Genomic DNA, 22,665 nt, shown 5'->3' with positions numbered 1-22,665 from the left:
TTGCTCAGCTGTGTACATCTCATCTCCACACATCCTAGACCTTTCATTCCCCTCCCAAAACAGCAACAACCTCCCATACATTCTGCAACGATGTATTTTAGAGGAACTCTTCTTTCCACTGCCCATATTTAATCTAAGATCATATATATTTCCAGCAACAAGCTCGCCATGCACACACCATCAGCACCAGCACCCGTCGCCCAATTCTGAATCCCCAATTGCAGCTAATTAATGAGCTGAAGAGTCAGTCCCCACGAAAGCTTCTAACAGGCAGCGTGACTACAGCACTAAAATAAACCTCACATATTGCTTGCAATCCCAGGTGTGAACCAATCCTAAATTGGAAGTATTCTTTCTTGAACTGTCTATGCAAAACTGCCATTCTTGTTATCGAGAGTGCCAAAAGCACCAGAAGGAACGTCTGCTTACATACAAAACTTGCTACAGGCAGTATATTATATATACAACAGTATTTAAGATTGAACAGATTCCTTTTACTGCACTGGAGGACTGAAAACATCCTTAGCTATAATTTTTCTTCATTCAGTTCTCACATTCATCCCACTATTACTTCTGCTTTCCTCACTTCTGAAGAAGCAACAAGCTATGCTCCTAAGGAACTATTTTTTGTTTTTATTCACAGTACTGATTTCTTTTTATACTTCTTTATATGTGAAGGCTCCCAAGATGGACAGAAATCTTCAGAAATTCCTGCTACATTCCTAACAACATGAAGGAAACAAGACTAAAGCAGGCTTGTATTATCTTTACCATTCGAAGTCTGCTATTCAGAGAGCTCAGGACTATAGTGAGGGCTGGTGGTATTACCTGTTCCTGACGTGACCACAAACTGCTGGAGTCCCAGGTACACTTCCAAGTTATCCTGCAGAACTGGGAACTAGAGAATACAAGAAAAGAGCATGATTTTGGGACCTGCTAGAGACAGTTTACACTCAACTATAATTACATTGTTAGAGAATAATTTTCATTTCTCTGCTGCCTTCAAAAAAACAGATTCCAGGTTCTGGCCTGACTCCGTATGGCACAGTTTTTCGTGACCATTAACCTCACATCACCACTCAAGACTGACAGCAGGCATCCCTGCTCCTAGTGATACTTAGCTGGGCAACAGGTTAAGCTAACACAGGAGAATAGAGTGTACACATAGACCAGAAAGGCTCCTAACTGGTGCTCAGTGAGCCAAGCACTGCAATAGCATGGACTAGGACATAACTGCCTTGTGCCTGGATGCACCTCTGTGCATACAGGACAGAGGTGCCTGTTAGGTGCCCGTCAGCAACTTTTCCTTGCAGATATTCCACCTCAGAGAATGTTTTCCAATCATTTCAGTCTGGCATAATTCCACCTGGTTTCTATTAGCAAAATCAGAAACTACATTTTAAGTTGTTGGATACACAAAAATCTAACTCATGCATCACTGAAAGGATCCGTAGCCATTCAGTGCCCAGAATGGGACACAGTAATTGCAGCTGTCATATGATATTTAAATATTTGCTACTGGCAGCTTCACCACCGAATTCAGCATCATTTTAAAGACTACTGCATATACAGCCCCTTGAGCACCTCTTGGGCTATCCAATGTACAAGAACCAAATAACACGAGGCTCAAATCACTCACTACAGGATTATCATGTGGTGCGCCTAATTAACAGCTGGAAGTCTTTATTACAGGAGTAGAACTATTAAAAAACAAAAAAATACACCCACACAGTCTTCCCCTTCTTAACACCTTGCTTTAAGCAAGCCAACAAGCCATATGACCCAGACATGCAGCGAAACAGCTATTTCGCTTGTCTGCATCCTGCCGACTTGCACCATGCCCTGGGCTGCAGCGGAGCAGCATTTTACATTCACATGAGAAATATTCTGCTCACTGCTTAAGAATTTCCAGCAAAACACTTCCAGTGATTAGCTCAACCAGCATCTTATTTAAAATATCCATAAGAAAAAGGGGAAAAAATCCATTCAAGTCAAGCACCTGCTTCCTCTACAACTGCTCAGCTTCTCTCTTGGGAATACGGTTTGGAGGTCAAGGTATGCAGTATCTCCAGAATTACTACATTTGCTTTGAGATTCTACTGAATACACTCGCCCTTTTTTTCCCCTCAAAGGAAAGGCAACAACCATTTGGAAATCACTGTCTCAGAACCTCAGCAGTTCCTGCTCAGAAACCATTAAATGCTACAAACCGGGGCAATTTTTTTACAACATTAATCTTGGCAACAACAGTGACACTCGTTGGAGAGAGCAAGCTAATCTGTGTTTATTATACACATTTATACACAGATTATACACAGGGCCCAATTGTTTCAGGCCCTCTCTTTAGCTTTTCATTCAAATAAAAATGTCAGTCTCTGTAAAATCCTAATAATGAGATTCTCATCTGTCCAGTTCACAGCACCGCCTCCTAGTATAAAGGTCACGATAAACAACAGTGAAGGATTGTTACCAAATATTTACATCAAGAGATGGGAATTTCTAAAGAGCCTAATGTCCAGCAAGTAAGGCTGATGCTCACTGCAGGGTCATCTTCAAAATACACCAAGAAATCTGGCAAAAACAGAGAAAGACAGTTTTTTTCCCTTTGACTTCTCGTCTCCTCTTTGCCGAGCTTTTGCATGTAAAGCAAATCCCTGATTTTTTTTTTTCTCATTGGGGCCTCTATCAAACAGCTTGCAACAAACTTCAGTGGTTGGACTTCGTTTCATGTGGTCCTTCAGCTGCTCACAGCTACTTACCAGTGTGGAGAAGGCATGAGTGGGCAAGAGCTCCATGACTTTGGCAACCACCTCCAGGCTCTGGCGCAAGTACCGCTGCCACTCAGTCTGCTGCTATGGGAAGAAACACCAAGGTAAGGGCTACATGCTCAGGAAACGGAGGGCTCTTTGCAGACTGCTACATCTTCACTTTAAGCTTGGGTCTAGCTAGTTCCCGTTGAGAGCTTGACTTTTGCGGATGCCTCGATACTGAAGAGATGCTGTGATTCTTATTACCATATGGTCATGGATGCCTGATGAGGAATAATTTGCCCATCTATGTTGTCAGCCTGTACACATATGTCCCTTGAAGGGATATGCCACAAGCTTTCACTCTTCAAGCACAGTTACTGCACTGCTGACAAGCACCCATTACACAGCACAACCTGTCCTTCCAGTAACTCCGGTCTCGTCCACTGTCACCTACTCCATTTAGTTTTTATTCTTTCTAGAGCACATGAATATCGAACAGATTATGCTTATCATATGGACTTTGGAACAGAAGATTCAAATGAAAGCATCAATGACAAATACAGCTTAATTTGTTCTCTGAGGTATTTTGTTCTCTGAGCATTCATGTTCCAAATCAAGAGGAAATGGACACCTAACACCTCTAATCATCAGGACATACGTGTTGGTATTTCTTCCTTGATAAGGTTAAAAAGAAAAGGTCATATCCTTTTAGTGTGACTAAGTACGATAAAAACATTTCATGCTCCTTTAAGCCTGGAAACTCATGCAGAATTGAGTTAAGCAGCTGTCTAGTTTGTGCCCCAAAAGCTTGACCATGTTTTGGGAAAAACATTCTAGGCCTAACCAATACAACAGTTCATATCCAGACCTGCAGCTGTCCTTGTTCAACTCTGCTCCTTACATCATCATCCAGTGTCTCGTCATCCAGCTCCTCCAACTGTGCCTGGTTATACCTGAACTGGATTCGGTTCAACACCTCGGTCAGCAACAGAACCAAGGCATCTTCGTACCTGTGGCCATGGAAAAAACAGAGCAAGAGACCAATAAAACACTTCTGCAGAGCCTGCTCTGTCCTCAGCCCTCCCAGCACAAAGGAGAGGTGCAGAACAGATGGCTGGTTAACACGAGATACTGCCAAGAAACTGCAGCAGAGCTTTACAGGTTTGTTGAGGAATCAGCAAACAGATCACAGGATTAAAAATAGCACGTGTCATTTCAGATTGCTGTGTACCTGCACGGAAATAGCCTCTGGGAATATCAGATACTCCCGTATCTCTGAGGGCCAAACCAAGAACTTCCCAACAGAAGCAATCCAGGAGTGTTAGAACAGGAAAGGCAACAAAACTAGTTACCAGGAATGCAGTAGATATACATGAACAGCATGAGCTTTTTCTGACACGCACCAGTTACCCATGTTCTGCTTGAAAATAGCAGGCATGTGCTTTGCTATGCTGAGAGCTGGGCTGCCTCATCTCTGGGTACCTCTGCTTGGTCTCCAGCACACGGCAGCACCTCTGGGGCTGCTCAGCCCCAGCAGGACAGAGGAAGAGGCAGCTCCTCCTGCTTCAGCTACTCCTCAGCAACCCCAGCCCAGTGCTTGCCTTTTGGGTACGCCTCAAGGAACTGATGAAGCAGGGTAAGGTATTGCTGCCTTCTGCTGAAGAGGCCTCCCCTAAGGCAATCGTTCCACTGTCATCTTTCCCCAAAGCAGCTGGCCGATAAGCTCAGTTCTCCTCAGCACCATCTTGTTCAGTTTTACAACTAATCCTTAGTCGAAGGAAGGAACAACTGATGAGATAAAGGAGCAGTGACACTAATCACACTTCTCAGCTCTCCAGCAGAAGTGAGAAGTTAAGAGCTGATGGATTGGCCAGATGGTTAAAGTGAAACAAGGGCCATTCATGAGTTATTTCTTACCCAGTGACCTTACACAGGGTTTAAGTCTTCACAGAGCGGGTCTATAAATACGAATTCCTTTTTTTTTCCCCAGACCTCTTGCTGTTCAATTGCTTCACCAGCATCTACATCAATGTCTCCCACACAATTGCAGGTATTTTTGCAGCTCACACCGGGCCCTTGCTCTCCACTGAAGTAAAAGGCATCGCTTTTTCCGCTTGTACTGTAACACTGAAGTTACACCACTGAAAAATATCCTCTTATCTTTCCAAAGCTACGCTGTAGAAGATCCTTCTTTCTCTTGATCATCCAATAACACTAAATTGCAAAAACTAGGGCAGAACCAGCTGAGCATGCAGCCCACTTCTGCCAGCACAAGGCCAAGGCTGGGGGATTTGATGAGGCCTTTCTCCCCATTTTAAGTTTCCTGTCTTAAAATACCTGATCTGAGACAAGGGGATGTCATGCCATTTTCTAAACAAGATCAAGTCAGAAAGTAGGCATTAACATGCGCTGACATCAAGACTCAGAGCATGATGTAACCCAAGTGCCAGGCTAGTCAGCTGTCACTAACTTAGCAGCTGGAAGCATCAATGCACGGAGGCTGACTTACCCTATTTTCTGTAAAAAGATGAGGTAACTTTAGGTGTGGCCATTTATCCAATAGCATAACTGCAATATGTACAAAATGCAAAGCTTTTAAACCGCAGGACAGGAAGTTTCATGGGGTGTTCCTGTTGTGTAACCACACCCAAGTTATCAAATTGAAGTGGTTGTATGTCTTAAAGCATGAAGGAAGTTATAGCTACAGAAGCTGTCATTAAGGACAGACACACAGAAACTTCTGACAAAACAGCAGCACAAGTTTCAATCACCTATATGCTGCTGCTTACAACCTGACAAATCTGCAGGAGAAAGAGCTATTGTTTCCTTTGACTTCTTCTCCATCACAAAAAGATGGACATGAAAATAATGTTGCATGCCCATGTTTGCTAGGTGAAAAAGGGAGCAGAGCACCAAGGCACCATTCACCAGCATCAGGCAGACACACTGGCAAATTAGGAATTAGCAAACACATGCTACTTGAGAAATTATAAAGACACAGTTCCCATGTAGAAAGGAAAACAATTGTCTGGGGCAACCTAGTTCCCCATTTGTTCGTTGTGGTTACGGTGCCAGGCTGTATGTCAGGAACTAACCACTTATATTTAGCATACTCAAAAGGAAAGAAACTTCTACAATTAGTGAAACACAACAGGGCACATGCCATGGTAGTTTTTAAGTCTACAAAAGTTGAAAGAGATATCAGTATATTCAATATTTTTTTTAAATGACAGCAAAGGGACTTCTGATAAAATGCGAGTCACCTATTTCAAGATGCACCAAGGGAAGAGCTGCCAACAACAACAACAAAAAAATCTATATTTCGGTATTTCCATTACTATTACAGACTGATTCAAAACTAATTCAAGGATTATAACCAAAAAATTCAATTGGTATCTAATGGAACATGAGCATGGGCAAAGGTGGTGTAAAAAAAATGCTGTGTGTCCTCCTAGTTCTTCAATAGTGACCAGGGGAATCTCACTGCAGCCGTCCCAGCCTGGCAGCCTCCTGCCCACTTACCTGTTCAGTACTGCTTCTTTGTCTGCCAGTCGACTTTTAATTTTGCTTGTCAGATAGTCCAAGAAGAGTGTCCAGATGTCTAAGCAGGAAAAGTAACCTTCGTGGGTAGGCTGAAATGCACCGAAATCCAAAATGAATGTCGTGACCTACAGCAAGACTGTTTTCTAATCACAGGGAAAGGGTGAGCTAGCATGCACTTCAAGCAGTGAAAAAAATCTTCCATTAGCACTGGATTCTTACTCCATTGAAAAATGTCCATAAGATCCCTGGGCTGATTTACGAGTTTCAACACTCAAAAGATGAGCAAGAGCTTCAGTACCCAGGTGGGAACCCATAAATTGCAAAGGTGGTCTCAGCATTAACCAATTTTATGGTTTGTTGCATCAACTTCACAAGACTTTCTTGGGTCATTATTCACACGTGGTAGCAAATACCATCAAATACATTGTGGCAGCTTCTACAGTAGGGTAACAGTTACTTCAGGTTTCAGGATTGAACTTTTGAAAGACAGTTAAAAATGAGCACAAGAAAAGGCTCAGAAACATTAAAGCAGCATCTGCCAGAGAAATAAGAGCACCCCCAAATACAAAACAAGCAAGTGATACAGATTTTCCAGATGATATTTTCTAAATACTAGCAGGTAAAAGTTAAACACCAGACAAATTGCTCATGCAAGGTAACTATATCTGACTACTTTTCTCCAACTAAATCCAAAATAAATACTCAGCACATCACATTATTTAGAAGTCGTCAGCACTACTGGTAAGACACACACTATTTAATTTTTTTTCTATGCTAACTTTAGGTATCGACTCCACTGGGGAAAACAAGCTACCTGTACTGTACAGGAAAGCAAGGGAAGGAGGAAACAGGGCTGAGAAAAACAATATTGTAGTGGCATACCTGATGAAAAGTGTATTTGAACAGCAGCGCCAGAAACTCAACCACAGGGAACTGAGAGTAGGATTCAATTCTGCGTAGGTGGACGCTCACAAAGAGACGGAGAAAGTCTGTAAACTTCTCAATGTAGCTACATGGGAAAGAAAACACAATTAAGAAAACATGAAGGACTCTACAGATGGAAGCAATGTCATTGAAATAGTGATAAACTCACTCCAAATCTTTTCATTAAAAAGGAAGCTACAATTAATAGGCAGTAGGACATTTAAAATATAAAGCCCTGCAACAATTACCTACAGGATGGGCAACCCTTCATTCCATTAATACCTGAAACAGCAGAAAAGACAGTCTAGTCAAAAGCAACTTTAATACTCAAATAAATATAACTGAGTTTCATCAGGCCTGCAACTAAGTATAACCCCCACCCTTGAAAAACAAGCATTTAATAGCAAGGCTCATCTTTACCAGTGTGCATGTAGGGTTAGTCAAATAAACTCTACCACCGAGGAGATTTAGCTGAAAGCAAGAAGTTAATGCAAGATTTAGCAATACATGTGTTAAAAAAAGATATCAAAACAAGTGGTTGGACAGCCATGTAGTTGAGGATGGGAAAGGAATGTTTCTTATGCATTGCAGATCATATTTCTTATGCACATCATCTATACATTTCTTTACTGAACCTGGTATTTTGTGACTGAATTAGATGATAAATTAAAATAAAGACAAGTCAATGTCCAAAACCCTGAATTCCTCAATGCTTGGGATTGCACAAGTGAAGATCCAAAAGGGAATCTGTTAACAACACTTCCATGAGTCTCATATGAGTCTCCTACTAGGAAAAAAATTCAAGGCCACAGTGGGTAAGGTCAAAGCGTGCAACAAGAACAGGCACTGCACAACATGAACCTCATCAGGTTTAGAAACCACCTTCGTGTTTATCTATAGAGCAAACAATTAAGTATCCCATCATTCCATATACATCCATATACATTCCATATACATGGAGATGTCAGACAAATACCAAGAGCTTCAGTGACCCAGCTGCAGAGAAGCCTGTCTTTCCCATACACTACGTGTTCTAAAGGAGTGCTTTTATTTTATTTTTTTTTTAAAGAAACAGGAAACTAGGGCTAGCAGCAAAGTGGTAGACATGCTTGGACATGCTTCAACAGGACGGCTTTATTAAACTGCCCTGCTCTCCTCCTGCACACTATTTTGAGGAGCAGAACTGCTCCTGCTAAATCTGAATTCACTCGGGACTGGAAGCACGACCAGCTAGCAAGAAGGGGCAGCACTGATAGTTAAGTCTAAGTCTATAAAACCATGCAATGTTTGGGATCTGCAAAAAGACCAGATTTACGTTTACTTGACACTATCTGTTTGGCAAGACTTACCGTCAACTAAACACGTCTTCATCACGACCAAATGCTTCAAAACTCAAGCATTTAGCAAAGACTAATTATTCCGTGCAAAACACTTTTTATTTATTCATATTTTTAAAAGAAGTGCTCAGAGGTCACTGAAATTAATATCCTGTTCCGCAGTCTCCAGAGCTCTGGCTTATAACCTTACTAGACATTTTCTATTCCATAAAATATCTTGGAATGATCAAGTTAAGGAAGGGGAAAGACGGTTCAAGCTTTATCTTTTTCTGCACAAGTCTGACAGTACAGTCTAATGAAAGCCACGCTGACTTTAGAGCAAACAGAAAATTAGCCACCACAGGAGGCAGGGGAAAGAACAGATTTGGGGCAGACAAGTTCCAAAGAGAGCAATACACTGCAGCAAGAGAGCTCAAACAGTGCCAGTTTTGTTGAGGATTTTGTTAATCCGAGTGAAAAAGAATTTCGTGCAGTAAGTTCTTTAGTACTGGAAATAAGCAGAACTATCCCACTAAGTGAGGAAGGGAAAAATCTTGCCATCCTTAAGGCAGAACCATTTCCGTGCCGAGGACGGAGTCAGCTCAGAGTCCTGCAGAAGCCAGCTAGAGTTTTCCAAACACTTTCCAGAGCATCTTGTTTACAATCTTATTTCAAGACCTCAGTAAAGAATAAAAAGTGATCTCATTTACAGACATCAATCTCTGATTAAGATGCATAAGCAGCAGATCAAAATGATTACAGTGATATGATCTCTGTAGCAGAGCTATAGATCTTCCAGTCTTGTCAGTGAAGGTTGCTTACCGATACTTTCCATAAGAATGTGAATTACTGCAATTTTCAGAATTTTAACAGTGGGTCTCTGTGCACATACTACATATATGAAATCCCATATTTCAACTGTATTAGATAAATCACGCCTGCTTTTAGGAAGCCGAGCAATACTGAAGTCAGAACAAGTTAGTCAAAATGAAGGATCAAGCAGACTTCACTGCTAAACAGCAATCAAAGTTACTCTAGATTTATTATCCTCAAGTTACACCTGTTTCTAGAGATACAAAAAAAATAAGATTTCTAGAGAAGAAATAGCCATGCAAGTCATCTCCACAAAGGGACCAACTGCTTGTTCCTGGGTTTTACTCCTTGTAGCTATCATAGTAAAAAGAGCATCAAAATGCTGGCTGCCCTGACTGGGAAGAGCTGCCTTATCCAGCAGCACCACGCTGGTTTATTCGCATCCGTAGGGAGATGCTGGCCTCAGGGACACGGCTGCAAGGTGCTTGCAGATGAGAGCAGCAGCCTGCCTGGCCAAGGCCCACGCTCTCCAGAAGGCCCACGGTGAAGGGAAGCATCAGGGTGTCCCCCCCTTTCACCACCCTGTCAACACATGGCCTCAACCACTCAACACGACAGCAAGACGCGTCTTGCTTGCACTTCTACACGCTGGAATATCTCGTGTTAAAACAGTCAAGCTGTTTTAGGCAACGAGCACGGTAGTAACTTTCTGGAAGAGAGAGAAAGGAAGATGCAGCCTCGCAGGAGGCTGCCAATGCCCCTGTTCCTTCCAGGCGACAAGCATGCAAGAGAGCTGCTGAGGTGGAGTCACTTGCCTCAGCCTGGGGAGCTCCATTCACAGGCATCTTCCAGTGTTGTTAAACAACACTAGAAATAAAAAAGCCGTCAGGAATGGTCACACTTCCATGGAGAGTATGAAACTACTTCTACTCTCAAGCTGTGACTTGCAGAATATCTACCCACTCTTTGTAAGTCTGAGTTTAAGACGGAGAAGGCAGATACCAACCAGGAAAGGGAATACTGCAATTCCTTTACCTCACTGTGCCTCTTCTGTTGCTCTGTTACAACTGAATGAAGGGCAGGTTCAGCTCTTGTGCCACCTCAGACCTGCAGTCAAACAGTGACGGACGAGGGGAAGGGGAGGAAGAGGACAGGAAAGAATACAAACCTGTGCCACCATGGTCACTTAGCAAACTCAGCCCCTTGCCAGCACCTTACCTTTGTGCACCTACCTTTCTGCCTGGCTCCACGAGCAGAGAACTCTGAAAAAAAGGTGATTAGACACACCATGCATGACCACAAATTAACAAAGACAGACCTTTAGAAAGCAAGAGGGCCTAGCACAGCTCCTTAGCTGTCTGGTTTCTCTTACCTTTCATCCAGTTCCTCTAGCCGGCTCTTCACCGTGTGGGCATTATTCTCCTTGGTAATCTTCTGCAGGAGGTAGAAAGTCTGCTGGAACATCCGTAACAAATACTCTTCAAACTCCATAGGCACACAGTTCTTCGACATCAGTTCATTGATGCAAGACATGGCCAAGACGCCAAGCCGGCCCCGCTCCTGTCCCAGGACTGAGTTCTGGCTGCTGCCATTGACAGAAGACATCTTCCTCACCCGAGTGTCACAGCCGAAGCGAGCAAAGTGGAAAATGGTGGTGAGGAGCGAAGGGGTGATGCTGGTGGACAGAGGGATCCAGCTGAAGAGGTGCGCCAGGCACTCCAGTGCCAGGGAACAGATGTATTCACTCTCCGTGTCAAGGATAGGGATTGGCTGGTTCAGTAATTTGGCTGCACTGGGACTCTGCAACAGGCTACTTAACAGGTCACCTGGGAAAAGAAGCACATGCAGCTGCATTAGCAATAAAGCAGTTACCTCCAGGTAACACATCTGTAAGCCTGATCCTTTGGAGCCTGTGCCATTCACCAAGTTACTGTGCAAATACATGTCCAAGATGAACATACAATTAGCAGTTTTGCAAAGCAAAGCCTCTTTTGAGATCTCTTTTCAACTGAGTTATTTGTATTCCAAGGCTTTCCTTTTTTTTTTTTTTTTTTCCTCAGATTTCACATCAGATCAGACAAGTTGCTGGAAAGAGTTCAAACAATACTTAAGTTTTTAGAAGTGCCCTTCTAGTCTTGCTCAATAAACATATATGCAGGTTTTTGGAGAAGGTGATGATAGCAACTTCACAGGGCCTGATTTAGGGACTTACTATTGAACTCATCCCCCTCATGAAGCTGACCATCCTCGATGTGAGCCAACACAAATCCTCTGGTGCACCTGCACAGGAATGCAGCTTGGCAAAGCTGGTTTTGCTCGGCTCCAACAGCTTGTGGATCACACAAGAGGATGCACCGAGCCAGACCAAATCAACCCAAAGCCTGGCACCTTTTCCAGAGTGACCAAAGGTCAATACAAGCAGGTACTGCACTTCCCAGCCTGCAACACCTGCAATACAAGGGTCTCCTCAGCCAGATGGACTTTGAAGAACTCCCCACTGCCTGACAGGATTCATCTTCCATGATTTTGTCCAGCCTCCCACCGAACCCACAGAAACTCTAATACATGCAATGCCCTGTGACAGATCCACAGCTTCACTCTAGGTTGAGTGAAGAACTACCCTGTTTTGTTTTGAGCCTGACATCTGCTACTTTCATTTCTTACTTCCTGTAAAACAGTGAAAACAAATTTCCATTCATCTTCAAGTCAGTCAATTGACATGACACTCATGACACTCAATTGACTCTCTATTGCAGCTCTGCCCTCTCAGTTTCTTTTTCAGAGTGAAGAGTGTCTCCAGCTTCCTTGCTCCTTACTTGGAACCTGTTCAAGGTCCATAATCTTCTCATATAGGAAAGGTCAGCTCAGAGCCCAGGATTTGGCATGACATGAGCATTGCACTTCCCTGCCAAAAGCCGGTTACATTATTACCTGTATTGCATTTCACCTACCAATTGCCTAGTCGAGAGGCTTTCAAGATCTTCCTGCAGGCCTCTGATCAACCCTCTTTTCCCTATTCTGATTATGCTGCCATTAGCAAACCTCTTTTTCTCACTGTTGGCCCCTTTTCACAGGTCTTCCCTTTCACAGGTCTCCTCCTCACTATAGGAGACCATTTCCACCCATCCTTTACCTCCTACCTTGCCACTAATCACCAGTGCAGAGGCTCTCCCCTTATCATATGAATCCTTTTACTTTCCCAAAAGCTTTTAGTGAGAAACTTTAATGGCAGTTTTATAGAAACGCAAAGCAAATATTATCAGGTATCAGGTATTTACTGAGCAACTTCCAAATCAGAGGCACAAATGAACAGATTCCTAAGCTTCCATTTTTCCATCAAGATATCACACATCACTAAATTCACAACTCCCTGTCAAACTTCAGTGCTGATCCTTTCCCATCCCCTCAGCCCCACCATTTCTTTTCACGCATCGCGTTCCTTGAGCTGAATTAGTGAACTCTGCACTTTAAGCCTTAATATCAAGCTAGCTCCACCCCATCACACTGAGCACACCTGCAAGTGTGCTGCAACTCAAGAGCTACTTGCATTGGGCTTGTGCAGAAGTAGAAAAGCTTCTATGTATTTCAAATGTCCAGGTTAGCAAATTCCACAGAATCCGACAACAAAGACTCCTATCTTCTAACACATCAACCTCAGCAAGAAATTTCTCATTACATTTCCAACTTCACAGCAGTTTGTCCGAATACCTCTCTTGCACCCAATTAAATCATTGAAGCTCAGAGTGTTTTTAAGTGATATTTGCTATCCTTGAAAATAAGCAATAAGTCTACAGGAACAACAGCATTCATGCCACAAGGAGAAAGCTCCTGGAGGGTTCTAGGATCACGTTAGCTTTGCTGGAGAAAGAAGCAGCAAATATTTACTTCTGTTCCTCATTTGTTTACCATACGTGAGTGAATGTGCCAAAGGAAGGTATTCATGAAGTAAAAAGACATAAACCTTGCCAAGAAAACATTTAGAGACTGAGAGATTAGGGATGAGTAAATTCCACACTGATCCAGTAACTCCAGTGTTTCCTAGTATAAGGAAATATAGTTCTTTGGCTTGAGTGTTGTAAGAAATGAGTTTAGCAGAGCCTTTAAATGCAATTTAAAAACTGCACAAGGCTTGCAGCAAGTTTCCCTGAACAAAAATAAAGAATTATAGATTTAACAAGTTCCTAAAGAGATTTGGGTTCTAACAGACGATATTAAGGATTTAGAGGAACTTAAAGGACTTTTGGAACACGATTTACTTCACCTGAAGGACAGAGAAACAACTAATAATACACAAGGCAGAATTTCAGAGCAGAATATTGCTGAACTCATCTTTCTCACACAATTCACCTTCCAAAAATTCATTCATTGCCATCTGCAAATAAACCCTGGAAAACGTGTCCAAAGCCACTTATAGTCTGGTGCTTTTATTTCATTCTGTGAACCTTGACACTCATCATATTAAAAGGTAACAAAGTTAATGAAGAAATCAAAGGGGAAAAAGTCTATAAAAATTGAGCTATCAATGGACAGAAGGAAGAAGCACTCAATGCTGCTGCTTTGGAATTTGAGATGTTGAATTGCAGTGAGTTTAAATAAGATGAGAGTAGTTAAGGGAACGCAGATGTAATGGGGGAAAAAAGTTTCAAATAAAAAGAATTACATAGGCCAGAACCTATGAAACTTGGTCTGGAATTTCCAAATGAACTATAGGTGCAGTCTGAATTACTAGAAATTATCCTGAGAATACGTTGTGTGAGAAGCCTTTCTTTTGTTGATGTTCAAGAGAGGGGGATGGGGAAGACCTGGAGAGTTCTGAACCTGTGAGAAATACAGGGCATGTCCATGTTCAGAAATATTATCTAAAATCACCACCAATTGAATGCACAGGTGAGAAGACAGGGCATCCAGATCTAGTGATTCCCTGAGGACCTGAGAGGAGGTTTGGAAAGGACTTCCACTGTGAATGACCTCAGACTTTGCTCCATTTAACGTGTCTACTGCAAATCCCGGCAACAGAAGAGAAGACTTGTGGGTTATTCCAGTTTAAGATATTAGCACTTCAAAGCTCTCGGTGAAGGAGAATTCTCAAAACCGCTGTCCAAGGTGCAGCTCCCTGTTCCATAGGTATGACCTTGAATTTGTCTGCATTAAATAACACTCTGCTAGAAGGCATTTGGCTTACCAAGCAATTCAAGCTGCTCTGTACAAATACAGCATTATTGACCACTGAGTCACTTGCTACCAACAGCGTGGAAACCAGCATTAATCAGCTTTTTGCCTTGGAAGACAATCTTTTTTAATGTCACAGCACAGTATGGTGAAGCACTTGCTGGCACGGTGGATGAAGGGAGGATTCCTGCCCTGTCCTAGCAGCTCACTCATAAAGAGCGATGCTCCAGGCAGAGCTCCTCTTTTTCATTTTTTAAGAAGATTTGTTTACTGAAGCAGAATTTTCCCCTTAAAATTCAGTTCTTTTCAAAAAATTATTTTTCTATATATATGTCTTATGCTCTTCTAGGACAGAAGCATTTGAAATTTTTGTCCAATTCTCATTTAAATGTGAAAATTTCGCATTACCTCAACACAGGAAAATTCTAAATACAGTTGATTAGTGCAACTTGGCCACCAGGAAGTGATTTGATATCCTAACGACACAACTTTGATTTGATATCCTAAAAATAAGCGAGTCAAAGGCATCTTTGTTAATTCACAGAACACAATACATCCTGACCATAACTCTCTATCAATAATCATCCTGGAGAAAGAAAAAAAATTAGATCCAAAAGTCTTTCCTCTCCCCCATATGCAACTGGGCTTCATAGAATTCCTTCCTTTGTTTAAAGCAGACAGTCAAGGTAAGAATTTTTAAACAAAATGGTGATTTCACAGCATCAGTGTTTCTCCTTGCTCCATATTCTGAGCAGCAGGAACAAACACATCATCTGCTGCTGGACAGCAAGTCCTGGGCAAGCTTGTTGAAAAGGTCCTTGCTACTTCAATGTACCAGATAAACTGGGAGTCATCAAGGATACCTTTATGTTTGCGGTAATTCTCTATACCCATAGCTGTCACTATTTATCTTAAAAGCATAAATTAAATGCGTAAGAACATATATAGCGGTATAACATATAGTGCATTTCTTATGCTGCTATACATGTTCTTATACGTTATTTTAAAGGTAACTAAGGAACATATATGTAAACAAGCACAGATTGGAAAGAGTCATGTAAAAGACTAAGAGTAGCAGAACGTATGTGCAAAGTCCTATAGATTTTAAAATCAGAGCTGCAGTTTTACTTATCTGGCTTCTGATGTGCCTTTACAGCTGTCATTCACAGATGACACTCACATCACTGATATCAAAGCATTTTGAATCGACACTACAGAAAGCTTACTGCCATCTGAAGACGACAGGAAGCTATAGGGGCACTCTTGAATGGAGCTGCCTTTTCCGTGGAGCATTTCCTGCTGTGCAAGTTACTTTTTCTGGCAAGATGTACCTTACTGAGCAGAAATCTGTTGGCCTACATACAGCTTTAGGAAAAGGTTACCACAATAGGTTAGACATAAAGGAAGGAACCTATGCTTCATATTGCAAGTTAAGATACAAGATATTATCCCCAGCTACTTTAAAGCAGAAGCACTCGGTTTTAGCCATCCTTACCACTTTCTCCTGAGGTTGGGGATGGTGGTGGAGTGGCAGCAGTAACGCTGTGCTTGTCCCAGATGCTCTCCAAAATACCTGGCCAAAGAGACATTCTTTAAAACACGCTAAAAAACCAAACCAAACCAAACCACAAAGATCATGACTTCAGTAGATCTTGATGATAGTGTGCTTTGACTAGGAACACTGTCTTCTCTTAGAGAACTTGAAGAAATCACAAAATGCTTACAAAGATCTTTCGTGCTGCAGAAGCTTGTTTTGCAGTAAGCTGAGGCAGGGCCTAAGCAGAACTGATGATGTTCAAGCAGCAGAAAGCAGCCACCACCAAGCCCTCCCTTGCTTCACTAACAGCAGGAGCGCAGCCTTCTTGTTTCAAAGCTGCCAACGCAGTTCACTCGTACCTGTGAGAAGCCCAAGCACCGTTTGCACCTGGTCCAGGAGCAGCTTCCGTAGTTCTTCTTTCCGGGCTACGCTAAGATCCTCTCGTGGACAGGCCAGTTCTTCCGAAGTCGTTTTCAACATGATCAGTCCCAGAGGAGTGGTTACAGGTGACTGAATTAACTGAAAGGAAGCCACACGCACATGGTATAACATTCTGCAGAAATGTCAGAGCTCAGTAACACTAGCAGCTCAACAGTGCTTCAAGACTAAGGCAGCATCAATTCCCACAGTTTATAGTGCTACACGTTGAGCAAAGAGAACTGCAGCCATTTGATTTCCTGAGACATTAATGCGTAATGTTGCAACTGCCCAAGCACCATGGGAATCCTTGGGGTTACAAGAAAGCTTTCATCATGTCATTGCCCACATTTGCTGTTCCAACATGTTTACCAGTAACAGTTTGTTCCTTGTTTACTGCCTGGTGTCTGCCAACATCACTGCTTCTCAGAATTGCCTCAGCACCAGTGGTTTTGCTCTGCAACGGGGCTGCTTCTGGAGCCACTCACTCCGGAGCCTGTCCACCAGCCAAGCAGATTCAACACTAAAATTAAAAAAATCTTGCTCCTTCTAACACTTGATAAACAGTCACAGTCATTATTGAACGACCCAGAGAATACGATTAAGGGATATATCTCCCTGCATCTGTATACTGGAAATGACGTAAGTCTTCTAAAAAGAATGGTATGAACAGAAAACATGGGACCAGAGCCAGAAAAAAAAGCCATCATTTTTGCCTTAATTAGCCTCTGGGATATTAGAGACAAATTCAAGTGGGACAAAGTTTCATTTTCAGCTTAATGTTGCCCTTTTCTGCTGGGCTAGAACATCCAAAGCAGCTTATGTACTAACCCTGGGCAGGAGGGAAAAGGGAGGAATGAATATAAAGGCCATCACAAGCAAGCTTTAAATCACAAATTCCCTGATGCAGATTGACCTCAGCCCTATTCAAACGGAGGCCCCAAAGCAGAGACAAGCTGACTTACCATGACTCAGGCCACAGCTTAGAGAAGCACACGAAGAGGGAAGCCCATACGTGAGCTCTCCATGTGAACAGGGCGAGTCTGGCTTTAGAAAGCCAGTGTGAGGAAGTTTGGGTTGCCTTTTCAGTTCTAGCTGGTGTCCATGGTGAAGGCAAGCAAATAGCTTCACACAGGGGTCTTCTGCTGTGTGACACTTGCCATGGGGGACTGGCAACGTGCACAGGTTACACCACGTAGTCCCCAGCAGTATGAAGGTCCTCAGCAGAAGCTTTAAGCTCAAACAGGACCATAAACACAGCAGTCTCAGCTAGGACAGTATGAACATCTTAAGCTGTTGCCACTTGATTGCTTGATCTCCCAGGACCTGTCACTACTCAGATTAATTTCTCACTTATCTTAAGAGTTATTACTAATGCAGCAGTTCATATTTCAAAGCTTTTCTCTCTCGCCAATTTGCAAAAGTGGCCTCTCTCTATCTCCTTTCTTCAAATCACTGTACTTGGATCTACACTTAACTAAGCCCAAGAAACCAGAAGGATTTACTCAAGAAAAAAAATCCAAGCCTTAGACTATATCCATATGTCAAATCTGAGTTTATCAATAAACATAATGACTATTAACCTCTTCCACATTTGTGTTGTTCTAATGATGGCAGCTAAGGGAGGGGGGAAGACCAGACCAGAACCCTGTTCCTCTTCCAGCAGCAGAGCTGTTACTTCTTTCTGCAGAGATGACCCTAAATCGGGTATTTGAAGCAGATGTTTGGCAAAGAAGCAAATGGCTAGAGAAGAAAGTTAATGAAGTATGGAACATATTGGTAAGCGATGAAGAGATTCAGCTTTTCCCCAGAATACTTGCAGACAACACCAGGAAGTTTACTGCACTGCACCGCTCAAGTTAAACAAATTCAGACCTTCACAGAAGCAGCATTTTCTAAGAACTGCTGCTTTTGCATAATGATAGCACGACAGCTCAAGTTCCTTTTCCCCCAGTGGGTCAATGAAGTTTTCGAGTCTATTTAGAGTACTGGGATACAACTCAATTCTAAAGAATCAAACAGCTCAAATTACCTTTGAAGGAGGAGTTGAGATAGGGCTTTATCTGCAACTTCTTTGCCACTCTTCATAATTTGGGAGTCTTAAGGTTCAATATTAATATTCTTCACATGCTTTCTCTGAACATTTGGGGAAGGTCTGTGCTACAGAAGCCAACTGAATGGGAACACTCCTTCAGCAGCAGAGCCCGGAAGGGGAGGCTGGAGAAGAGCCAGATACCCAAAAGCAGGCTCTGCAATCACTTAAACTCCAGCATGACAGGAAAGAAAGCAGAAGCTCAGAGGCCATTTCAATTGCAAATCCAGGCAAAACCAAACACCCAAACTGCAGACGGTTGTCACGGTACTTATTGCAAGATTAATTCAAGGGGGGGAAGCACACGATATATTGCACTACGTGATTATAGAGAGCTCTTACAAAAGAGATTATTTCTGTTGCTAACAAGCCTCATAGGCAGAGCTGTCACTTTCTGACTTGGCAATTAATACTAGATCCATTCATCTTAACAAACAAACTCCTGACACTTTGGGACTGTGATTTACTCGAGTTACTGCCTTGCAGCTTCTCTGCAGGCACAGCTGCATTCACATCAATGTAATCACACCAGCAGAAAAGGCCAGGCAGCACTTTGGTTAGTTAACTAGTTAACTGGTTAGTCCCAGACAGTTAAGGGAACTGGGAATGCAGGACTCCACGCAAAACAGGCAGGCAGTGAGCTGGGCTCAGGCTGCACCGTTTGACTCCAGCTTTGCAGTGCAGATGCTGGATCACAAAGCAGCACAGTTCAAACCAGAAGCACTGTCACATCTGTGACCCTCAGGCACATGCTCTAATCCTCCTCTGAGAAGCTGCTTCAAAATCCCCACCAGCTTCAGTCTGGGACTTTACAGCATCAGGTGCCAAAAACTTTTAGCATAATTTTAGCCATTAAAATTAGGTGAAAAAAATCTCCAACAGAAGATTCAGAAACTTCCTTTCTGAGAGTCACCCAAGAGTGACTCAGCCAGGGCTTTACTGAATTTTTTCTTGGAATAACCTATACCCCACACACTCTCAACAGTTTAAATTCAAACTTGTTGTGCACCATATTGCTGCTCTGGCAAAAAATAATATGTCAACATGGTTTGTTCAAGAAGGTATCTTGAGTTTGAGGCTAAAATGCTGAGAGATCTTCACCTGCATAACCTGCTACCTGAGTAACAGAAGGCAAGCTAAGAATTTCTAATTATGATCAGGAAGACTTTGGAAGCTTCCTGAGTCTTGTTCAGGTTCACAGAGATCACAGAAAGCAAGGTAGGCCAAGACTTGGTCATGTCTATGTCTTTAGCACTGTATAAATACAGTCGAGTCAACTTTAAACGAGCAGCATCACTAGGACATCGCAGGTCCATGTGAGCTGCAAAACATCCAGGAAGCCTTGGGGAAATGCTGCTCACGCCTAGACATTCAGCTGCCCAGTAAAGCTGCTGCTCAGCATTCCTGGTAGACTCCAGTTCATCTCATGGACATATCCCAGACTCCGGTTTTAACCAAACCAAGAGGTGCTGAGGCATTTGCTGGCAGAACTCGGGGCAGTTTGCAGCACTTCACCCTGACAACGGGGTTGGCACAAAGGAACTAGTGTCCCCAGTGTCCAGCCCAGTGTCTGAGCACAGAGTTAACCTGTACAGCGCACGTTCCCTCCTGCTGATCCTGGCACAGAACTGGCATGGAGGTGCAGTTGGCTCAGGAGGGCTCAGCTGTCGGATCGCGTAGCACATTGGCCATACAGCGCTCTACACTGCCTGGCCAGCAGAGGAGCATTCACAGATCTGCCACCAAATGCCCCTAAATGTCAGAAGGTGGCTGCATTTAATACCAGATTATTGTTGGAGTGAGAGAAAAAAATGCAAGAAGCTAAGAGCTATTCAAAAAAAGGAAAGGAATGAGAAAACTCTTCACTTTTCATGTAATTGTTTCTTATTTAACCTTATCAAGAGAAGCCATTATTCAAGGAAACATTATAATGTCTCTTCACAAATTAACCTATTTTTTTCTTTGAGAAATTTCAGCGTATTTTCCAAAGACATATTCTTACCTGCAAGATGTTAGTGAAGAAGTCATGATAGAACATTGGCCAGTCTTGGCGGCCAATATCCACAATGACTTTGCAGAGTTTATTCCTGATGAAGTAAGGCAGGGTTTTGTGGTGAGCTAGAAGCAGCTTGGGCAGGCAGCTGCGGATCTCCATTTTGTCTTGAGATGGGACCCCAAGCCACATCTTATTGATTAGGTTCTGGAAAAAGAAACGGCCTCCCAGATGAGCACATTAGCAGGTTAAACAGAAAATTATTCTCTTCTAGAAATCTTCAAATAGACCCTGTGTGTAGGGCAGACCAAGAGCTGAGGAGAAGGCACAAGGTCCACACCATTAACTGCGCTTTGCTGCTCCAAATGAGGTCCCTGGACAACTGGGAGAGGAACATCTCAAGCTGCTGAGTAAAGCTCAGCACTCACAGCACACAGTGAACAGGTACAAGCTCCACCACCAACCAAAAAAGGCACAAGGACAGATTTGTAGGGTGTCTCCACCATTAAGCAGTTTCATGAGATGTGCTTCATTGCTCCAGGCACTGCTACCAATGCAGTCTTGAGCACCCCAGCATTTTGATCAGCTGGTATCTGACAGCAAGCAGCATGCACCAATTTAATCACTTCCAGATCACACAGAACTACTTTAGAGATACACAAAATAAAGCCTTTTCACCATCTTTTAACCCTGAGCCCTTTGAAAGGGGGAAGTACAACCCAAACAAGGCACAAACAAAAGGGAAGCAAGTTCTGCTTTGGGTGAACCCCATGCAGCAAAGGTCTCCTGAAGGTCCAAGCTGGGAGGTCACCTCACGGTTCAAGAACTTTGCAGTGACCAGATACCACTTTAACAGAAAGCTTTCAGCCCACTTTTAAATGCACAATATCCATAAGAAGGCAAAGTTGGAAAATTACTTTCCTGCAATGCTACAATCCCATTTAAGGCCTCTGGAGTATTAGTAGCTGAGCCTCTCAGGATGACTTATTCAGGAGGCCTGCTACCGAGGCAGCATCTGTATCCATTTGCAGGCAAATCACTTGGAGAATTTGAAGCAAAGCAATCCTGTGCAGTGAAGTACTTTGCCGAAGAAAATGGTACGCTGGAATTATGGTGCGAACAACTGCAATTCACAGTATTGAAGTTTCGCTGATATTTATAAATGAAGTGCCTCAAAGAAGTTGTTTTTTTGTTTTGGGGGCAAGAAGCTACAATCTAGAAGCAATGCTTAAAACCAACAACTTTGTTTTACTCAGCAAGATGAAGCGAACAAGAGTTCCTCACTCCTGAAGTCCAGAACAAGATCTCAGAAGCCCCATTAAATAAGGGGGTGCTTTAGCATTAATATTCATGCTTAATGTCCACAGAATTTTATCTTACTCCTGACTTTAAAGTCAAAGCTTTCTGAACCTATTAATACTTAGGGGGAAAAAACAAAAAATCTCCAAGCAAGATCGAAAAATTGTTCATCTGGCCTGGGAGACATGGGGATTTGCTGTTGCTTTTCTGACATCGTAGAAAATAGAATGTTCTTGGGAAGTTTTGAGGACAATCCCTGTGTTCTTGTGTTCACATAGACACTTTAGTGATAAATTCAATTGGAACACATTTGATCAGGCAGCGCTACAATAGTTAAATTCAGAAATTCCAGGTTCTCAGTTGGGAGATCCTGATCTCTCGGCTAAGCCGGGGCTCATTTCCCTCAGTTTACACTTGGACAGTGATCTCTTTGTTCTGCTGACTCCGAGGCACAATTACTTTTTTGGCATTTTTCTCCCCCCACTCCTTCCACAGGAACAGAGGTCAGTCAAACTTCTTTTCCTCATGAAAAATGCTCTAATTGCTGCAAACTGCTCCTGTGTGACATCCTTCAGAGCAGGGAACAAACTCCTGTATCATTTTTGTGTATTTTTTGCCAAACCAGTCAAGAGTCCAATTAAAAAAAAGGCCACAAATAGACCAAGGTAGGGCATGACACGTCCCAAAATAGAGCACTGTGCTTCGTTAGTGTAAGACTGTGCACTGTTCCCTGAGAAATCAGTTCCGCAAACTGAATTGTTCACAAAGCACATTTGTTTTGTCAACTAGTTATGCAAAGAGTCAACATTCAG

The 22,665-nt window shown here is 42.7% G+C and overlaps 1 protein-coding gene across 3 annotated transcripts in view; it reads right to left on the bottom strand.

Moving 5' to 3' along the window:
- Positions 1–22,665, bottom strand: part of XPO6 (exportin 6) — a 53,266-nt gene that overhangs the window by 12,522 nt on the left and 18,079 nt on the right. The window contains exons 4-13 of one of the 3 annotated variants that reach the window (XM_026048981.1): positions 20,564–20,761; positions 16,412–16,571; positions 16,011–16,088; positions 10,719–11,172; positions 10,579–10,608; positions 7,176–7,302; positions 6,273–6,382; positions 3,652–3,760; positions 2,760–2,852; positions 829–898 (exon numbers count right to left, since the gene is read on the bottom strand). In XM_026048981.1, the coding sequence (XP_025904766.1) occupies positions 829–898; positions 2,760–2,852; positions 3,652–3,760; positions 6,273–6,382; positions 7,176–7,302; positions 10,579–10,608; positions 10,719–11,172; positions 16,011–16,088; positions 16,412–16,571; positions 20,564–20,761 (1,429 nt within the window). The remainder of the gene's footprint in view (positions 1–828; positions 899–2,759; positions 2,853–3,651; positions 3,761–6,272; positions 6,383–7,175; positions 7,303–10,578; positions 10,609–10,718; positions 11,173–16,010; positions 16,089–16,411; positions 16,572–20,563; positions 20,762–22,665) is intronic. The other 2 variants (XM_026048982.1, XM_026048983.1) reach the window with 2 other exon arrangements.

Source organism: Nothoprocta perdicaria, unplaced genomic scaffold (assembly GCF_003342845.1).
Source record: "Nothoprocta perdicaria isolate Ctin4 unplaced genomic scaffold, notPer1 scaffold_59, whole genome shotgun sequence".
Classification (NCBI taxonomy): domain Eukaryota; kingdom Metazoa; phylum Chordata; class Aves; order Tinamiformes; family Tinamidae; genus Nothoprocta; species Nothoprocta perdicaria.
The sequence above is the reverse complement of the archived record's forward strand: the minus strand, read 5'-3'. Positions and strand labels throughout refer to the sequence as shown.